At 38.5% G+C, this 20,992-nt stretch overlaps 1 protein-coding gene across 15 annotated transcripts in view; it reads right to left on the bottom strand.

Annotated features, from left to right (window-relative positions):
• The window catches only part of Anks1b (ankyrin repeat and sterile alpha motif domain containing 1B), a 1,073,357-nt gene that overhangs the window by 47,671 nt on the left and 1,004,694 nt on the right, over window positions 1-20,992 (bottom strand). For 5 of the 15 annotated variants that reach the window (XM_026398716.2, XM_026398766.2, XM_026398808.2 and 2 more), the window contains one exon: window positions 4,484-4,558. The exons of 6 other annotated variants lie outside the window; for them this stretch is intronic. In XM_026398716.2, the coding sequence (XP_026254501.2) occupies window positions 4,484-4,558 (75 nt within the window). The remainder of the gene's footprint in view (window positions 1-4,483; window positions 4,559-20,992) is intronic. 4 more of the 15 variants (XM_026398722.2, XM_026398730.2, XM_026398815.2 and 1 more) reach the window with 1 other exon arrangement.

Genomic DNA, 20,992 nt, shown 5'->3' with positions numbered 1-20,992 from the left:
TTTCAGTTTTAAGTTTTTTTTTCCCCTGGCTTTCCATTTTGATTTATTCATTTCCTCTTACAAATGTCTGGATCCTTATTAACTCTCCACTCTTCATTTCAACTGACTTTAATTTGTTCTTAAATAACTCATATAAACTTAACAATGGAGGGTATGTGGTTTTCATTATTATTTTGAAGCTGAGTGTAATAAGCTTTAAATTAAAATAGCTTGCAACTCTGGAAACAGAGTTCTTAGATAACAGTTCTCCTCAAATCTAGCAAATCATCTTCTAATCTCCCCATTAACCCCTCCCCCCAATAAAGCAACAACAACATAGCAAACAGGTATCGTACATTTAAGTCACAGGCGACACTATTAACAGAACAACAGTTTGCACGCAACTCTGTGGAATGATACGAAAGGAGGATCTGGATGACATTAAAAGATACTTTGAATCAGGGTCTGCTGATGTGACAACTCAAACCAAGCAATAGGTCTTCCTTCACATTAGCCCTATTTCAGTTTAGCTGAGGTTCACCTTGGCCGAGCTCAACAGGCAGGTTTCAAAAAAGCCTCAACAGACAAGGCAGGAGCTGCACGTACCAAGAGTTGCAGGGAAACGGGTGGGAATAGGGTTTGGAGTGGGAATGGGTGCAGTGAAGCTAGGGATATGGGGACATTTCGCAGGTTAGTACGTTAAGCATGCAAATCATATGCAAACTCATTCTCTAATTGTTCATTAACTCACGCACTTTCATAATTAAATTTTAATGTGAGTTCCATACACTTGAAGCAGAACTACAGCCAAATGCTGATCCAAATATTTACATCATCCACAGAAGTTGTAGCAGCCATTTTGGGTCTAAAAAGCCCCAGCACATTCACCCTCTGTTTGGAAATTGAGATCTTTCATTTGATACCCACTTGAAGAAATGAGTGGCGCATTCATTTAGCTGTTTGGACAGCGCCATCCTCTGCTCTCCTCACCCCACTTTGTCCAAAAATCACAAATCACCTGCTTTGAATCCAGAGTGATCTGATAGGCTGTCCTCTAGATGCTATCAGGGGAGATAATTAAGGGGGGGGGGAAACATAATCCTTGACTTCTTTTCTCTTTGGTCTTGAAATATTGCTCCAGTCCAAATATTTTAAAATTTCCTACAGGGACTGAATGGACTTTCCTGAAAATAGACACCAAATTTTGTCATCCTTAGTGCTATTTCCAGGAATTCATTTTCAGGGGGAAAGTGTTCTGAGGATTGAATTTATAAGAAAATAATTTTTTTCTTCCTGGGAATCCGTCATTTTCTATTTAAAAAGAAATCTTAGATCTAAGAATATTTAGAAGATTTAACATACAGATGTTGGTTTTTCTCTTTGGAATTAACCTAATGGCAATGGAGGGACTCCAACAACTGGACTTAACATCACACTCTTGTAAAGGACAGGAATGACCTTGGCCCTTGGCTGGAATTCAGCTTTACCTGGTTGGCTGCCAGGAAAGACAAAAGAGTTCAGAGACCAGGTGTGCTTAGGCCTCAACCCTCCTGGAGGTGGAATTACGGCAGGAATGAGCAATGGAGGAGCTGGGTGGAGTAGTTACTATATGGAATGGCAGAAGAAATTGAAAAATAAATAAGGATTTTTACCTCATACATAAAATAATTTTGAACTGTGAGGCCCCGTGTTAGCTCTTGATGAGAAGTGCATTTATGTCTATATGATACCTACATTTCCTCAGGCAAATATTTTAAATTAACTCTAATAATTTTCTGCTTTAAAAATGCTTATTAAAAATTAAATAAAAATCAAACAGACATACAAAGTCTTTTGCCTGAAATAATGATTTTAGTCAAAATTCATCTTTAATGAGAAGTAGATCTAAACCTGGGAAACCATGAAATAATATTTAATTAGAAAAACAAAATGAAATAAGAAAAGTTTGGGGTAGGATTCTGTAATATTTAAATTTTTTACTGACACAAAGATCTTTAGAGGGCCTAAGTAATTACAGAAGAGAAATGAAAACGATTCAAGGAAATTTTAATAGATATCTTCAGGCTATTTCTTTAGAGCTTAAAATCTTTCCTTTAGGTTAACATAGGTAAATGCTCATGATATTCCAAGAATTTGGTCATGGTTTAACACCTCATTCACTTGGTACTTATTATTTTTTTATATGTATGCTTTAAAGATTTTTCAGTTTTTTTTGTAAATACACAAAAGGACACCAATTACATAGAAGGAAATGTCCATCATTAACTACCTCTTCAAACTCAAATAAAAATTAACCCTCTAACATTAAGGGAAATAATTTGAGATTAGGAGTTTTAAATGGAGAACTGATTCTGTCTAACAGGTATTTGCCAGTTGCTAACCATAAATTCATAGTCTGGCTAAGTTTGGAAGACTATATAATTGGGCCACATCTAACATAATTAAATTAAATATTCTTTTATACCACCAGCTGAAAAAATGTAAAGCCACTAGACAAATTTAGATATAACACATAAAAATTCGTAAAAGCCTACAGATAGGGCTGGGGCTATAGCTCAGTGGCAGAGAGCTTGCCTAACATCTGTGAGGCATTGGGTTCGATCCTTAAATAAACAAGTAAAATAAAGGCATTCTGTCCAAAAATAAATAAACAAACAAATAAATAAATGCTTTTTAAAAAGTCTACAGATAGATTTTTATTGAATGGCAGATTATAAAAGGCAGCTTTTAAACTTTGAATTATTTTAAAAAATAATAAATAGCTGCAAGTTTTTAGTTCATGTACATCACACAGTTAAGGCAAATTCTAAAACAGATCATATGCTGTAGCCCTCTCCCCAGAAGGGAGCATATATATTCTGTGTGCACTGAGAATACAAAGGGGAAACAATCTCTATATTCTCATTTTCTTTTTCAGAAAAAGATTTCCTAAGGATGTCAGTGAATAATTAAAAGTCATGATTATGACTGAGTCTCTAACATTAAAAGAAAGGTATGGTATTTTTCAAGCCTTGTATCATTCTTTTCAAAACTTTTTAAAATTAAGATTTAATTGATTTTTTAATAGAAGCTTTAAAATCTTTTTTACTAGGAACTCTTCACACCTACCTGCTAGTAAATTTAGAACTGAATATTAACAAACATCATTCTCTATTTCTCGAGAACACTTTGTGAAAAACTAAAATGATTTTAAATGATAATTGTTGCTTGAAGGTTTTACTTTCAATAATTCTGACAAATTTCAGAGATGGGCTACCCAACCATACATATGATATATGCGAATACATTTACTTTCTGTATTCTCTAAGGCTTTGAAGAATACCACATGTAACTCTATGTCTATAAATTTATACATATATTTGGATGGAGTATCAGAGAAGTTCTCCTATAAACATTTACAGATATACAAAAGCAGATGCTGTAGTAATACTTTTAAAATGTCTTAAAGAATAAAGACTGCTTCTTTCAGTATAACCAAATGCAATTGGTTATACTGAATTTAATATTTTGATGAAGAGCAGAGATGGTCACTTCTGAACACATAAAGGCTTTAGTTAGCATTTACGAGTTCATGAACTGCTGGGTCATGGGAGCACCAGTACCAGGCAATATCACTCCTCAAAAGTCCCATGCACAGGAGGATAGATGTGCCTGACAGGGCACCCTAATAAAGGCTCTTCGCATGCCACCCCAAGAATTCTGCTCAGTGATTCTCAACCAAATGTCTCAACCTCTCAGATAGCAGGTCATCCAATGGGAAAAATTGTACACAATGTAAAAACAGGGTTGTGTTTTAAAATACAAAACTTAAAAAAAATTACATTAAAATGTTTACTTTCAAAACGAAAAGGAAAATTTCTAATATGCAAAGGCAAAATGTGAATATTTGAATATTAAGCAACTCAGAGAAAATTGGGTCACAATTTCACACACGTTCTAAAGACCAGTTCTGTTCTATAAATGGAAAACGGCTGAGAACCACCTTGTAGCTGTAACAGTGCCTCTCCTGGACTCTCCTCCCACATTTGCATAAAATGTATACAGAATATCATGCAAATCATACTCAAGAATTTCTCACAAGTAAAGCACATGAATCCTTGAGAATCACTGGACACAAATGGCTGAATAACCCATGGACATGGGGAAGTGCAAAATGGGAAGGAATAACACTGATATATACATGTGTATATATATATATATCAATTTACCCTTTTCCTTTTTCCTGTAAGTTAACACAGATGCCTGGAATGAAAGCCAAAACTCACATGGGACAGATTTTAACCATAGACTTTAAAACCAAGTATGTTTCTCATTTCAGGACAATGTTTACACACCAACTAGTCACAAGGCACAGTTAATGTATAATAGACAAAGAATCTCAGGAGTCACTAGACATTACAAATTTTCCGCATTGCCAGGACACAGTACCTCCAGCTGTTGACAACACTGCAACATATTACATAGCGCAAGTTCAGGAAGAGAAAATAACCATGTGTAACCTTACATTATGGACCTGATGGATCGCTGAGAAAGGAAATCCAGCGTTCTGATTCGTCCATATCTCACAGACAGACGACTGCTGATATAAACAGAAAACTATCTCATCTTGTCAATATTTAAAACATGACAGCTACCAAAGTAGCATCCAGGAAGGGAAGAAGGAAAATAATGAAATCCCAGAACTACATTTCTTAAAAAACAAAAAAACCCAACACAACCCTCGAAGAACATTTTAGGATACCCAAGGCTTAATAATTGACTTCCAATTTATTCTTTTCTCTTAAAGAAATCTTGTGTTGGGCTGGGAGAGAAAAAAGGCCACATGTGCATTAGTGTTATATTAAGGGAAATTACAAATGAAGTCATATCTTAGAAAAAAAACAAAGCATGTTTTATAATTTCCCCAAAGAAGGGCAACATCCCTCTTTATGTTGCGATGTTTCAGAGAATAAATATTTTCATTAAGTTTAACAAAGATGGCAGAAATAATCTTTAAAACATTTTTATTTTCTTACTTTCAATGACCAACAACGAGCAATGCAACAAACTGACTTTTCTGATTTAATTATTACTCTACTTGATAAACCTAGAGGGACAAAATGGCAGCTAACCAAGTGTCAGTCTGCCATGTAGCAGCTGGAGTGGTGGTGGAGGTGGCAGGAAAGTCTGGGCTGGGGAGGTACTAGAGCCAGGGAAGCTCCTTTACTTTTACTGGAGTAGAAACTTCTGAGAGCAGCATTGGTGAGCCTAATGAATCAGCTCTGCAATTGGGGCTTTCCATCACAACAGTAGTGGTCAAACAACAGGGTTTGCTCAGAACCAAACATCAAAATAACAGTGCCTTCCCAGGAGTTAGAGCAGAAACCACCAAATAATCTGACCAGCTCTCCGCCTGATCTTTCCAGAGTTCTCTACCTGAATGACATTGTTCTAAAAGGCACCGTGAACTGAATCACAGAAAATGGCAGAAAATCAGAGAAAATGGCCTAGACTCATTCAGGAAACATTGTGAGCATCCCCAGAATTCACATGCAGGCCAGACAGAAATCATTGCAGTAGGGAGATAAGTACATACCCCAATATGGCTTAGAAACCTAGTGAAGAATGGTATTATTAGCAAACTATAGGAAAAAAAAGCTTAGCTTATCCTTGTTCATGTATCTTCTCTTCTATCCTCCCAGGAAAGTAGGTTCAACATCTCTCTCCAGTTATAATAGCATCTCTACCCACACCTGTACTTTTGCTCTGTAGCCTCTTTCATCTGGATGGCTTGCTGTGGACACACTGTCAGGTAAATGGCACTGTTAGATTTCCTGTGGTCTGACCAAAGGGCACTTCCTACCACCTCCCACACAAACCTGCTCTGCTCTTCTTGATTCTCCCTCTAAACTTCAGGCCATCCCCACCCCATGGGTGATTTTCTTCTTTCTAACTTTATTTTTTTAATTAATTTTTTAGTTGTAGATGGATACAATATCTTTATTTATTTATTTTTATGTGGTGCTGAGGATCAAACCCAGTACTCCACACATGCTAGGAAAGCACTCTACCACTGAGCCATGACCTCAGCCCCTTCCTAACTTTCAAACATTAGTTCCCTAGAAGGTTAAGTCGACTCAAGGCTTTGGCCTTGTGTCCAATAGCCATCATCTGATTTAAATATACAGTTGTCCCTTCATAATTGTGGGGAATTAGTTCCAGGAACTCCTGCTGATAGCAAAATCCAAGAGTGCTCCAAGTACCTTATATAAAATGGCATAGCACTTGTATATAACCCCCCCCCCACACCATCTCACATGTTTTAAATCATCTCTAAATTACTTAGAATGTCTAAAACAGTATCAATGCTACATACATTGTTGCTATGCTCTATTGTTTAGGGAATAATGACAATAAAAGAGTGCACATGTTTGATGCTGATTCAACTTTTTTTCAAATATTTTTGATCTGCATTTGGTTGAATCCACAGTACAAAGCCCACGGACACAGTTGCCTGGTTACACTAACTGTGTGCTTAGCTGGATTACTATCATAACTAGCACCAAATGTGCTTCCAGGGAGCCCTACGCCCTTCAGCACTCTCACCCACATTCCTGAGATAATTCTTCTACATCAATTACAGCTTCTACAACTTTCACCACTTCTAGTGCCAATAGTAACCCACAGACCGCTTGTCAGCTGCCATGAAGACGCCAACATTCAGAGAGGCTAAGTGGCTTGCACAGGCCACACAGGAGAATCAGCTGGCTGGGATGGCTAGGAAGGAGTGCAAGTCAGAAGGCTCCTGTTATAGGAGTATATTGAAATGTAGCCACTTTGTGGAACACTCTCAATTCCACTGGGATCCAAACACCTCAGTTTTATTGTTTCCATCATTACTCTCAAATGAACCATGCCTGGTCTCTCCGCCCTAATGTACATCAGATACCTCCAACCTGGATCACATTCCCGCTGGGCCCCTTCTCACTGCCCGACTGGGAGAGTGTGGGGATGCACTCTGTCTCCTCTCCCACGGGAAAGGAGGAAAAGTCTCAGCCCTTCCCTTAGGGACTCCAACAGTCTCTGCCTTCCCCAGCACCAACTGATCTGTGTGTGGGGATAGTGGCTGATGGTGGAAGATGGGACTCACCACCTCTTTATAAGCTCTGAGCAGGTGTCAGGCTCTGCTCCTGGAAACTTACTCTTTAGACTGTGAGGCACTGAGTTCCTACAGTACCCACTGGACATGCCATGACATGAATGTGTCTGCTGACAGCCACAGGACAGTAACAGAGTTAAGGAGGGAAGAGAGGACCTCATGCCATACTTATGCTATTTTAAAAAATTCATTAACTCAATGAAGGAAAAATTCTCACCAGTAGACATATGTGGTAAAGAGAGTTCATGCATAGCTTCTACACAGTTTTAAAGGTTATAATGACTACTGTGACCATTTTCCATTATAAGCTGTTTTAAATGTAGAAAAAGTAAAGCCTCCATAATTTCTAATACTTGTGTACATCAGTACAAATGATTAAAAAGTCAGATTTAAACAGTTTAAAATAAAGGCAGTTAATTAGTTTTTTTTCCTTTTAGTTATTAAGATTTTTTTTAAAAGAAGATACATTCCAGATTTCCCAGTCATTTTGTTGACAGTAAATAATTTAGCAGATGCACAGGGGCAGCTGCTCCAGGAGGACGAGACGTAATTGGTGTGTTCCTAGTATGAAATGAGGAAATGACTCTGCTCCTAGACACAGGACCATGACACTGGGGGCTGGAATGAATTTTTAAGTGCAGGAGAGTTTGTACTGCAGAAATTCATATTTATGAACATTCTATTTTAGAGTCCAACATGCACTGAAGTTTTGAGAAAGAGAATACCAATGATAAAATTTCTTCTGAGGCCCAAATTCCTAGAAAAGCAGTGATTTAAATCTAAATTTTAATTAATCATTAGAGTGCCTTCAATGGCAAACATGAGTTCTTGACCTACTTATTTCACCAGGTTGTTCTTCATTCAACTCAGGTTAAGCTTCATGAGAGAGGGGCATTTTTCATAGCTAAATTTCTGGGGCCTGGAACACAGAAGGCTCCCAGACACAGTTACAAAATGAATGGAGTCTTACAATTGATTCCCAAGTCCTAGTTAATCAGTAAAGCACTATACAAACATCACCCACTGTTGTTAGATGTTACCATTTGTAATGGGTCTACTTTATCGTTGCCACTATTGCCAATGCACTTTTGGCAAAATGCCCCAGAAATGAACCTTGCAGACTTCTTGTTTGACAAGTTCTACCTGTTTCCCCATAAAGGCTGACAAAGGGCTGCCAACTTTGCTGAAGACAGAAGGAACATTTGTCATTAGCACACCCCTGTATCAGAGGAGCTACTGTGGAGAGCTTGCAAACAATTCTGAAAAAAAGTTAATCATCCCTCTGCAATTTCATTTGCTTATTAAGGTTCTCTCAATTCCTTCTCCACATACAGTGCAAATGCTAACTTAGTTTATCTGAACCTGAATTACTCTGAAATACAAACAAATAAGGGTTAAGCAAAGATACAGAAGTCTTATCACTGAAAGATTATTGAGAATTTAATGTTTATTTCTTTGATGATGAAGTCAATACCAAGTTGAAGGTGTATAATTTTATCTTTAGTTCAGACCTCTCCTTGACTCTGAGATGTTTTCTTAAATAACGACACACATCTCACTCTTGTTATCATCTTGCGTCTGAGGTTACCATGGCTTCCATTCAGAAAATGCAGCTCAATTGCATACAAATCTAATCACAAAATAAAAAGAATATTATTAGTCTCCACAGTTATTCTCCTGAAAGGTAAACTATTTTTCCTTGCTCTGTTGGTAGCAATGCTGTAGTTTAAAATAAATTTCTCTCCTTCCTTGTCTATTTTGCCCTCTTTACTGGAACATTCTCAGAAAGTGCTGCAACATCTTCCATGAGGAAGTATATGAACTCCTCTCTCCACCTAACCCCACCCTCCATCTCTAGCTCGATTTTCTTTAAGCAAAACTCCCAAGAGGCGTGTGTGCACTGCACTTTCTCATTTCCTGTCCTACCTGAGTCACTGAAACTGAAACAGCTTTTCATTTTCCTTAACTTATTGGACACATTTTGTCACCTCTTCCAATTCTCAGCCTCTGTTCCTGTTATCTGACCATCCCTGGAGCACAGTCCTGGATCCTTCTTCAGCCCTTCCTATATTGGGTTGTCTTGCTCAATCCTGATTCCCAAGTTTGAATCTCCAGTGCAAACCTCTCCCCTGAGGTCCAGACTCAGCATCCAGCAGTTACTTGACATTTCTACTCTGACATTTAATGGACACCTCATCCATAAATGCCCCAAACCAAGCTTCTAATAACCTCTCCTCTGAAAATCATTCTTATCTCACCAAATGGTGGCCCCCTTCTTCCAGGTGCCCAGTCAGAGCTGTCCTTTCTCTCATGGATCACATTTCATTCACAGCACATCTGTGAATCTGCTCACCCTCCTTTCTTATCCTGGCCTCTGTCATTGATTCTTTCCTCTTAGATTACTCCATTTGTTTCCTAACTGATCTCGATGCCTCAGTTCTTGCTCCCTTAGTGTCTATTCTCAATATAAGAGCAAAAACGACACATTTAAAATGAAAGCCAGATTGTGCCACTCAGCTCCATTTAACCGAGAAGGAAATTCAAAGTCCTTACAGTGGCCTGCAAGGTCCTCCAGCCTCTGGCTTCCTTGCTGCCCTCCTCGTCTCCTCTGGCCCTTCCTCCAGCTTACTCTGTAACTGATGGCCACGCACACTCTTGCTTCAAAGCAGCTGCCTTTGTCCCTCCTTCCTGCCCACACTCTGGGTTAGCTCCCTCATGCCCTGCATGCTCTGCTTCAATGTCGCCTTCTCAGAGAAGCCTTCCTGGAGCCCCCCAGCATCTTTTTTAAAATTTATTTATTTCCCCAGCATCTTATGTTTGAACCAAGGCTGTGCTTTCCACATTGTCAAAGGACTGTTCTTCAAGCACAAGGATAAATCTTGAAAAAAGTTTAGAGCATAAGAACCTATCTCCCTGGCCCCCTGACATCCCTCCAAAGAGAGTTACTGGTCATCTACAGAGGGCAAGGTGTGGGTCACAAAGTGAGTAGGGACAAGCCTTGCACTTAATCCATGTTCATAGAATAGGAGGTGCTATGGACTTGATCCTTTCTCCATTGCCAGAGCCAGTGGTGAACTAGGATTGAGAGTCTGATGGTGGGTCTCCCAATCGAGGAAGCTAATGACAGCTCCATCTACTGAACCATACCAATTAGGCTCTGGACCCCTTCCGGGAGTCTGTGGCTGTTGTGTAGCTAGTTTAATAAAGAAATTTTTATGAATAGAGGCCTCCAGTCAGATTCTATCAGAGATGAAAATTTCTGCCTTGTTATAGCCCTGGGAAAAAAAAGAGACTTTTCCTCTGTTTCTCTCCTGTTTGTCATAATACTTTTGCCACTTCAGGGTGTTGAGAAATTGACCAGAAAGAATTCAACAAGAAATATGAAAGGTTCAGAATGAGAGCTAAAGGAATAATGAAGCCCCTGCCTTCTCTCGGATGACAGTGCTTCTAAAATAAAACCAAAACAGACTTGAAAAGCAAACAAAACAGCTTCAAAGGCAGAAGAAAAAAGGGTGCTCCAACAGAGGACGCTCGGCCAGTAGCCAGCAAACACAGCGGCTCCTTGGGCAGACACTTAGATGAAATGAGAACTGTCAAAAGATAGAGTCAAACAAATTCAGCACAGTCAGACAACAGTGCACCAAACACCCTGGATGCACACTTCCTCCCAGCAGTGAGGGCCCCTTGGCTGCTTCTTCCAGAGGCACCAACTGAATCCTGCTTGGAATTTAGAAAATCAGACCTTTTATTTCTTCTGGGTAACCCAAAGGCCACAGGCCAGGGTCTGATCAGATTATTTCCTCTGTCCCAACTGTAGACTGAATGGTCCTGCTTCTCCCCTTTCAAGTGAGTTTGGAGAAGAACATGCTGCCCTCCAACAACTAGCTATATGAGATTTAGACTCTTCAGCTGCACTGTCAGCTTCCCAAGTTCAGCGTCTGTGTCTATTTCCAGTTCTAAAGAGTCAAAGAGAGCAATGCACTAGTGGCCCCCTGTAGAAGAGGTGAGCTGTTTTATTTGCAGAGAACACTAGAGAGACCCAAGAAAATGCTGCTTCCTGTCCTTTCCCCACCATTCTGAAGAGCAGTCCTTCCAAACTTGGGACCTTCCCCTTATGTCTGTTGAGAAGATTCCAGGATGGATCAGTAAGTATCTGCTGGAAGGGAAAAGTCAGGCCAATAGCAGTTCCAACAACATCTGCATGTATGACCCACGATTGCTGGTGTCAGAATTAATCCCAAAGAGGGAGAAATTATAAGCCCACTGGCATGATATAAATTCCAACACAGCAGCTCAAGTTTAAGGTCTTTTTCTGTACCCTTTCCCCTCCTTCTTCCTCTCCACACCCCTCTTCTTCCCTCCCTTTGCTTGTTAACTCTGATTCTGGTTTTGATAGCACTTAAAATAAGCCCTCAGCTGCCCCAGTACAGAAAACTACTGACTGACAGCAGTCTGGCTTTCCATTTGTAGGGAGAATCTATAACCTGTACTCCCTAGCATGACAGTTGTACCCTTAAGTGGCATTACACAATTATTTATGAAATCTCTTCACAGGAAAAAAATAGGGCAGAGGGGGGAAAAAGAGAAGGTTGTGTGTACATACTAGAGCTCACTGTCTTCAGGTACTGCAGGGAATTTAAGACAATTGGGATCATATTGTTTTTAGCCACATGGGCCATTTTACTTGTTCTGCTTCAGAGTTTGGATGCCATCACTACTGATTCAGACATGTTTAAAAGGACCAGTCAAAAGCAGAAATATTAATAACTTATTTAGAAAAGCAGTGATCAGCACTTTATTATAATATGAATTGCTACAAAGAAACTAGATTTTTGCAAAGTAATGTTTTTTTTTTCTGTAACATCTCTTTGAAATATACATTATGCTCTTTTCTTACAAATCAAGGCTGTCATTTTCTTTACTTAAGCACATTTATTAACTGTATGTTTAACATTTGTTTCTTGCTTCTGGTTAAAAAGAGGGATTAGACAAAGCCATTCATTCAGTGATGTTTACTGAGGTCCCACTATTTCCTTATTTTATCCTTGTGAGAAAAATACAGAAAAACAAGTCTAGCTGAACAATCATTTTGAATGATGTCAATCTAAAAGGTCTCTGCTAGAAACCTACAGAGTTTCTCCTAAGCTCTACCTTGTTTGAAGCTTCACTCAATGCATGGGAGGGCCACTTGAGAGGTACAATGTTTAAAGGTAAGTTTTATAAATGGCAATGTACATAGCTGGGAAGGATCACAGATATACTGAGGGACAACTATGGTCTAAAAAGGTCTTAGGAATATAGGATCACTGGACGAACAACTTGATGAAACTCTTTTATTTCAAAAGGAACAATGTAAATGTAAATCCAACATTGTTGAGGGTTGGGAAGAGAAACATGGCTCATGGCCATTCATAAAGGCTGGGAAATTTTCATAAAGAACAGCTGTGCAAGAATTAAATAATACGCTAATGTTGTTCAGCATGAACATCAACAAAGCAAATACAGTTGAGGAATAGAGTTGAGGAATCAGGATGCTCCCACTTATCAGGATAATATTGAAAAGAAACTGATATGTCTAATATGCAGAGAGACCACAATATTTTTGGTTTTATAGGGCTATTCTCAGCAAAAGGGAGCACATTTATTCCTTGTTGTTTCAGATTACATTAACTATGTAGGAGAGTTCTAGAAAGACTTACTTATTTCATTTCAATATAAGACACAAATTATTAATTAGACTTTCCAATGAGGGGACAGCATCAAAAAGAGAGGAACCAACTTTCTAGTGACAAGCTGAAGCAGAAATGTGTGGCTGCCTGTCAGGGATAGAAAGGGGCTTACATCAATTCAGAGACTGTACTACATATGTTTTCAGGTCCCTTCACCCCCCTAAAATTCTCTGCTTTTCTTTTAACAGAAGAACACAAGAATCTAGCCAATAACAAATATAAATGTAAGTTACTGCAATTGTTGTGATTCCGAATTCAAAGCTCATTAAAATAGAGATCTATGTAGAAAGGGCGACACGTTACTTCACAAAGGTTTACATGAAGCAATTGTTTGTTATCTCTGACTTTTAAAGATTAAGACATTGGATATCAGGAGCTAAGGGTTTTCTTCAAATACAATGCTTATCTGTTCTACCTTGAAGGTTCACTCTCTGCTAATTTTGCATTTACATAAGATATTGGATATTATTAATAGAATTTTCTTTTAGGAACTCAAAATATTGCATGGGAACCTTTTGGGGTTTGATCCTGACCCCATACCTATGCTCTTGCTTTGGGCAAGCAACATAAAGTCTTTGTGTCTCACTTTCCTCATTCGAAGTTTCTACTAACTAGTGCTTGGTCTGAGGATGACAGTAATGAACTACCAGTGCTAAGCTAGTTAGGGAATATGCCATTGTTCCAGGCAGTTATTTCCCTAAAATATTTGAGAACCTCCCAGATTGTGTTTAATTTGTCATGTTCTAGAACCCTGTAGTTTTATAGTACCTATTAACTAATGAAAAGGAATCTGGTTGAAAAACATTATGGAGTGCTTATTATAGGGGAATAAAAAATGACTCAGGAAATGTTAGATCTTGCCTCTATGTAGCCAATATACTTTTCTACCAAAATAGAATACAAATATTCTTAAATAAAATATAATTATACATTTTCAGATACACTAATTCTAAAAGATGCTTTACATTGTAAAAATATCAAGTGTGGATATAAATCATAAATCCTTTCCCAAAGAGCTCCATGGCTAATTAGCGTGGATAGGAACTTCCTGGACAGTGTTCACATTCATAAGAACGACTGTTTCCACATGGAGAGATATTAGTTTGGGATTACAAGCTACAAAATAGAATGGTTTTGTAAAACATAACTACTATGATTTTTTACTTTAAATGCATTTATTTTCAGTTGTAGTTCAAAAAGCATAATGTAGGAGAAACCTAGAAGTTACCTCAAAATAATAATTCTTAAAAACAACTCAAATGTATGGCTTCATAGTTTGCAAAAATTGTGCCTTAAGAAGAGGGAACTATATAACTATGTTGTACTAATAAAAACATTAAATCATAAATAAAAATTTAAAAAAACATGAGAGAGAGAGAGAGAGAGAGAGAGAGAGAGAGAGAGAGAGAGAAACACGAACTAAAGCTTGTAGTAGCTAAGGGGCTTGTTCAAGGTTACAGAGGTAATAGATACCAGAGATGAGATTTTTAACCCTGATCTCATTACTTCAAATCTGGGCATTCTTAAAAGTTCATCAAATTAAATATGAAAAAAGGAAACCAATACCCATGTGACAGAACAATTTTCTATTAGACATTGTTATAATTGGAAAGTCAAAGTGAGTTTATTCAGTTGCCCACAATTGCTATTTCTGTCTGCTTAGAAACTAGCCCCACTTCTGGTATCAGCAACCTGACTGCCCCTAACCCCCTAACCCCCTAACCCCCTACCCCATTAGCTCAGGGATGGATCAGTGATCCAAACAAGGTTGATCTCAACTGAAAGGACACAGTCCTGGGGTTCTTTGAGGGAGCTACTGGACAGGTAAGCTGTCTTTCTTGCAGGTTCAAGCTTAGCAGTAACTGGGCTTGAATCTCCCCACATGCAGAGAAAGGCTGTTTGGGAAGAGTATACACAGGAGCCCAGAGCTGAGTCAGGGAAGGCGGAGAGCAAGGCAGCATGGGAATGCCCAGTGCCAAGACCACAGGGACGTTGCAGAGAAGTGATACTCTCTCTGCTTAAGCCATCTGGAGATAGAGTCCTTACTGATATCTTATTTCAGTCATATACCAAAAGAATTAATGGAGGCAGAACTGCACAATCAGCCGTATTTCCTTCAGACATTAAAAAACCTCTTCAACACTGGAAAAAGAACAGGAAGAGGGAGAAGGAGAATAAAAGAATTCTTCTACCCTTTAAAATTTAGCAAGGTCAGATCATAACAGTCAAAACTCTGACCTGTGGACTCAAGAACTGGACTGAATGTAATGAAGAACTTTCAAAAAACTTAACAAGCTGAAAAATAGCCTGGTGTGCTTCTTTGAGAACAAGCTGCTCAATGTCAGCAGGCCTAAGGCACTGCTAAAAATCACAAGGTCAAGTCCACTGAAATAGGCTTTCATATATTGTCATCTTTCTTATTTATTCAGTTGAAGACAGACTCTCTTGTATTGATTCACACACACACACACACACACACAGTCAAGTTTTAATTGGAAGCAGTCACCTGGATCAAGCCCCAACACTTGGATGGAAGGTGGCAACATCAGAGCTTTCCTAGCAGAAGAACTTGAGCTGTTTAGGTCCGACTGGGATCTGTCAGGACAAATCCCAGCCATCTCATTTGCTTCCTTGGGGGACTTGACAGAAAACAGAAGAATCCAGACTTGGAAGATGAGTATCAAAACCTAAGAAGAATCCATCCGAGCAGCTTTCTCATTTCTTCTGATTATTTATTTAAGGGTGATGTACAAGATTTATAATACACTAATTGGACTGAACTTCCCAATCCCTACATGGTCACAGTGAGGGCAGGATGCATTTTGAGAAGAGGCAATGAACTAACCATGTGAATTAACAAGGTGTGCAGACTTCAGGTCTAAGCTCCAAGTACGAGGGCACTTCTTCCACTTCTGCTTGGTGTGATGCCTTTGGTCATGGGTGGCGTTTGGTCTAGAGTTCTTGACTTGAAACAGGGCAAGACATTACCCACATTTCCAATGGTCCCTGGGGTGGGGTATCAGCTTGTTAACCGACAAGCTGTCAAGTTGGAAATTCCTGATGGAAGAGCTTTCAGGGTTAATTCTTCACCTTCTTTTTTGGTTATATTTTATCTGTCTGTGCTTAAATATTAGGAGTTGCTCTTTAGACCTTCATGGAGGAAAATTTGGAAATCTTGGACAGGCTGAGGCTTTCCAAGTGGCAGCTATGTGATGAAGATCTAAATGAAAAACTAGCCACTAACTTACAGACTTGAAAATTTTTCTGCTGTTAACAGTAATAAGAAAACTTGTTGAGTTTCAGGGGGAAATCACTTCATTAAATGCTGTTCCTTTCAATCTAGCTGTATTATTTTCTGAAGGTTCATTCTGTAAATTCCCATAATGCCAGAGTGATGGGTAGAATTTTGAGGAAAAACAGGCCTTTTTCCTCAAGACCAATAGAGTAGGATAAATTACAATCTCTTCACTTTCCAGAGAGAGATAGGTGTTTGCCTCAAGGCTTTCTGGAATATTCATACTTCTCTAGCTAACTATTTTGTGTACTATGTATTTTTAAAAAGTTCTAAGTTTTATTTAAGGCAAAATTCCTCTCCTTCTCACTGTCTTATGAAACCATGTTATAGTAGTAGCATGTTATTAACATAAAGTATCTTTTGTGACATACTTGTGTAACTTGAATTGATGGAGGATTCCTTCTATCCTATGCTATCCCTGGCTTTGAGGGTATTTGGGGCTGATCCCTCTGTATCATGATGTATGCTGTATTGTGGACTTTGTATTTACATAATTAAGATAATAAAAAAGAATATTCCAATTCCACTCTTAATATACATTCTAAGTATGGATAACACTGGAATAAAAAGATGGTCTTTATAGAATGCTACAGCCATCCGACCACTTGCTTTTGGCATTAATTGTTCTTGCAATGAGTCAAGGATCTTTGAATTAGGGACCCACAGATGGTATGTTAGAATTTATAGTCATTTACCTACCTCCCTACCCATCTGTCCATCACTTTGCAGCTTAATTATGATTTCACATACATTATCTGATATACACACACCTGAGAAGCAGGCCTCATCCACATTTCAAAGACAAAAAAACTGAAGTTTGGAGACACCACACGACTTGGTCCAGGTCACACAGTTACTATTTACCTGCTGTGAGGCACAGCACTCACCCACTTCGGCTTCCTCACGGGCTGTTGTGAGGATTAAATAAGACACTGTGTGTGGAATTCCAGGCAGGGACCTGGCCATAGCAGCACTTCCACATGGTTCTCTTCCTTTAATAATATCAAAAGAATGAACATTTGTAGAACTAATATATGTAAAGTGCTTTCAAATAACTAAGTAATTGATCCAGTCATACTTATTAAGTGCTACTGTTTAGATGAAGAAATATTAGACTGCCAACTGCATTGACTTTCTAATGATTTAGACACAATTTGGAAAAAGCCTTAAGCAGGCCTGAAATACTGCCCCAGGCAATATTGTGGGTATCTCAATGAGAGCATTCAAAACAGAAGAACTTGGATGTTATGGATTTTTTCACTAATATTTAAGCTAAAGTTTATAAAAAGGTAAGTATTTCTCTTATTGTTGAGGAGTTTTTTCTACTTTGTGAAAATACACATACTATTTCACTTTTTCATATGTATTTCCATAAATCAAAGTCTTCTATCAATAGTCATAAGCTTCAGCATTTGAAAACTATGTTTCCTTCTTTCATCAGTCGGAGGAGAATGTGGTCCCTAAACCTTATTAATTCCATCACCCTCCTTTATTCATTGGAAGAGTCCTTTGACTTCTCATCATTGAGGAAAACTTCTAAGGATTGCAATTAGGCTCTAAATAGTGAAAATAGTTTCTTCCTTCTGGTGTCTTTCCCATATTTATATTTACTATCTCATTTCCACAGAACTCAGAGTTAAATGCTCGTCTGCCATGTGCTAAGTGCACATCAACAGTGTGGAAGACACCTTGTTCATGCTAAAATGAGATAAACAGATGTCAAAATACTCTAGAAATTTAAAAGCACTGTGTAAATTAAGGTATAATTATATAAATATGAGTGCAATATTCACTTATTAGGGTAGGGAAATGGGGAAGCACCTCAGAACCTTTTAGGCTAATGAGACCAACTTAGAATTATAGGCCAGAGAAGCTATGTTTTCAGCATAGTAGGAAGCCTATTGTTCAGATAGGCCTACATCATTACATGCAGTGGTTGAAAATATGCTACTAGCACTGAGCTCAGTTTTGTTTCTTAAGACAACTCCTGCATATTGCTTATACCAGAACAAAAGCAAATGACAGTCAAATATTAGCAAATCTCCTGTATTCCAAGACAGGTATTTTAAATATTGGTTCACACTAAAAACAAGCAGTTAAACAACACTGAATAATAATTATCATGAATGAATAGGGGAAAACATTTTAAGTATTTGCTAACAAATAAACTTAACAGGTAGAATGGACATTAAATTGATGAACTTTCAGCATTGTTTTCTCACTTAAGTAAAGCACCCCCAAACATCTGTGAAGTAGACCTTCATAAGGCAAAACTCCTGTGGGTTACCACTGCCACCAGGAGCTGAGGGGTTCTGGCTGAGGATTAGAGTTCCAAACCACTCCAGGGCAAGCTCAGCTGAACCTGCAGAAGCGGAAGGGTTTCCAAGAACATCAATCTGTCCTGGTGATTTTTCTCTTAACTGAGTTCTTCTTTCTTTTAGCAGGTAAGAAAGCAAGCCTGAAGGTGGACTTCTGCATTTTAGTGGGAAATAGAGGTGGATTAGGCAAGCATTAACCAAGCTACAGTAAGCCTCTTGGGAGCAACCCCTGGAGAGAAGCCACAGACACAGCTCTAGTTGGGAGGAGGTGTAACTAGGGAGCTGCATGCTTATGGGGATTTTAATTGCTAATTCAGGTCTTTAGGAAGACACAACTTTCTTGGTTTAACATATAACTCCAGGGAAAAACATGGTCTAGAGCCAATATTTCAGATGATTAAAAAGCAAATGATTTAAAAAATTATTAGAAGAATAAAGAAAATAAGAAAAAACATCAACTGAGTGCTTTCGAGGTAGAAAAGTCACATGAATACAGCTGTTCAACAACAAAATGACCGAGTGTTCCATGTTTTGACAGGTTAAAGCTTTGAAACGACACTGTTTTTAAGAGGGATAAATTCATTTCTCCATGTTTTTTTGCTTTTTCAGTGTAAGGACATTCTCAGAACAAATTTAAAAACGGCAATTAACACAATCTAAAGATCCCAGAATCCTTTTTTCTTATTGATCAGATTCCTGTAGTGCCATCTCCTATTTCCTCTGCAGCTAAAGTGCTGTATTGAACTGCAGGATTTTAGAAAGCTTCTAATAAGCTCTTGGTTGCTGATGGAGCCCATGTCTGCATCAGTCATTCGACCCTAGTTAGCTGACTCCGTGTAAACAGGCACACACGCAGCTGCGACACAGCTCACTGCATCACATCAGCCTGCTTATCTCACTCCGCTTTTTGCTTTTTTTACCTGGGCAGATGAAAGTTCATTCAATTTTCTGAAGGTAAGACAACTGCTAAAAGGGATGCATTTCTGATTGCAGTGTTAGGACTAAGATTTGGGCTGTTCAGAAAGTACCCCTGTCCCTGCTTGGGAACCTCTGGAAGGAATTAAAGGAGCAATCCTGATAGATTATCTCTGTGTGTTCAGACACAGGCAGAAGAATAATTAATTCTTCTTTGGAAAAAAAAAAAACTGCCCTATGTGGAGTGATTTCATAAATTATAGGAGCAGCTGAGACAGGTAATTCTGTCACTGAAGCTGACACAGTCAATAATAGCTAATGCTCATTAAACAACTATACTGCTTTCCCCAGGGAAGACGAGGGCTCAGGAAAGTCCAGGTTTGAACTAATACATGAAGACAATATGGTTCAAGGTTAAAATAAGCTGAGTTCCTGAAATGCTGTCACTGAAGATACTGAACCATGTATGTGATCCACAAATACTAACAAATAGCAGAAAAAGAACGAATACCCTGGGGGGAAAGCTTTCCTACTCCTTATTTAAAAGAAACTTCATTGAAAACATAATAAAGATTTAAAGACAATACATAACAACAGAGATTGGGAAAATTATTCTTTTCTTATTTGTCCTATATTTTCCATCTCCCTTCAATAAGAAATTATCCATAATCCCAACAATGCCACTCCCTGAGAATGATTCAATATTGAGAGTGGAAAGGAGACAGTATTCCAGTTCCTCTCTCTCCAAGGCATTTACAGGCAGAATAGCCATGGTTTCTAGAACATTCTCTTCACATTTTTCTTTTGTGAGCTGCAGTGCGGAATGTTTATCAAAAGCTTTTTAAAAACAGAATCTCACCAAACAGTTGAGAAAAATCTTTAACAACCAAGGCAAAGCAATTACAGTCAAATTTTCACCTCGAGATTCTCATCTCAGGTGTGGGAGGCAGAAAGAGACTCTTAGCACATCATTTTGAACTTAGAATGAGGATGAAAAGAGTTGGTTCTGCCAATAATTGTCAATACAGCAGATCATTGAATCGCAGGGCAAAGCTGCAAAGCTAGCTAACCCTCTAATGTACCTTCAGAACAGAACCACTGTTTAGCTATGGCTACTGAATCTTCTGAGGAAAGGTCTAAAAGTGACAGAGCCCTCTTTTCAATCTTCTGTGTCAGGCAGCACTATCAATATCAACTATTCAAGGTGACGGAGATAATGCCACTAGTCCCAGTAGCACAAGTCTAAAAAAACATGTCAGCTTGGGAGGAAATTAACATTATATGGAGTTAGTCCCCTCTCCAACTTCTGCCCTATTATCCGACCAACCAACATTTTAAAATTTGGAGTTTTATTACCTATTTTTATGATGACTGGATTCTGACACACTATTATTCCCTTTAGAGCAAAGACTTGGGGGTGCAATGACATCAGGCATGATTTGTTCAGTAGGAATGAATAACAATGATATGTATATACATTCCTCTCTTTGGAAACTCTGTTCCAGGCTAGTTCAAGAGAGCAGGGAATGAAGGACACTTTATAAAATGGTAAAATTCCAGTTATAAGCTACTGTTCAATATTTGAGTGCATTACCTGGTACAGGTGAAAGCAAAACAT

The sequence above is a fragment of the Urocitellus parryii genome, chromosome 5, assembly GCF_045843805.1.
Source record: "Urocitellus parryii isolate mUroPar1 chromosome 5, mUroPar1.hap1, whole genome shotgun sequence".
In the NCBI taxonomy this organism is placed as follows: Eukaryota; Metazoa; Chordata; class Mammalia; order Rodentia; family Sciuridae; genus Urocitellus; species Urocitellus parryii.
The sequence above is the reverse complement of the archived record's forward strand: the minus strand, read 5'-3'. Positions and strand labels throughout refer to the sequence as shown.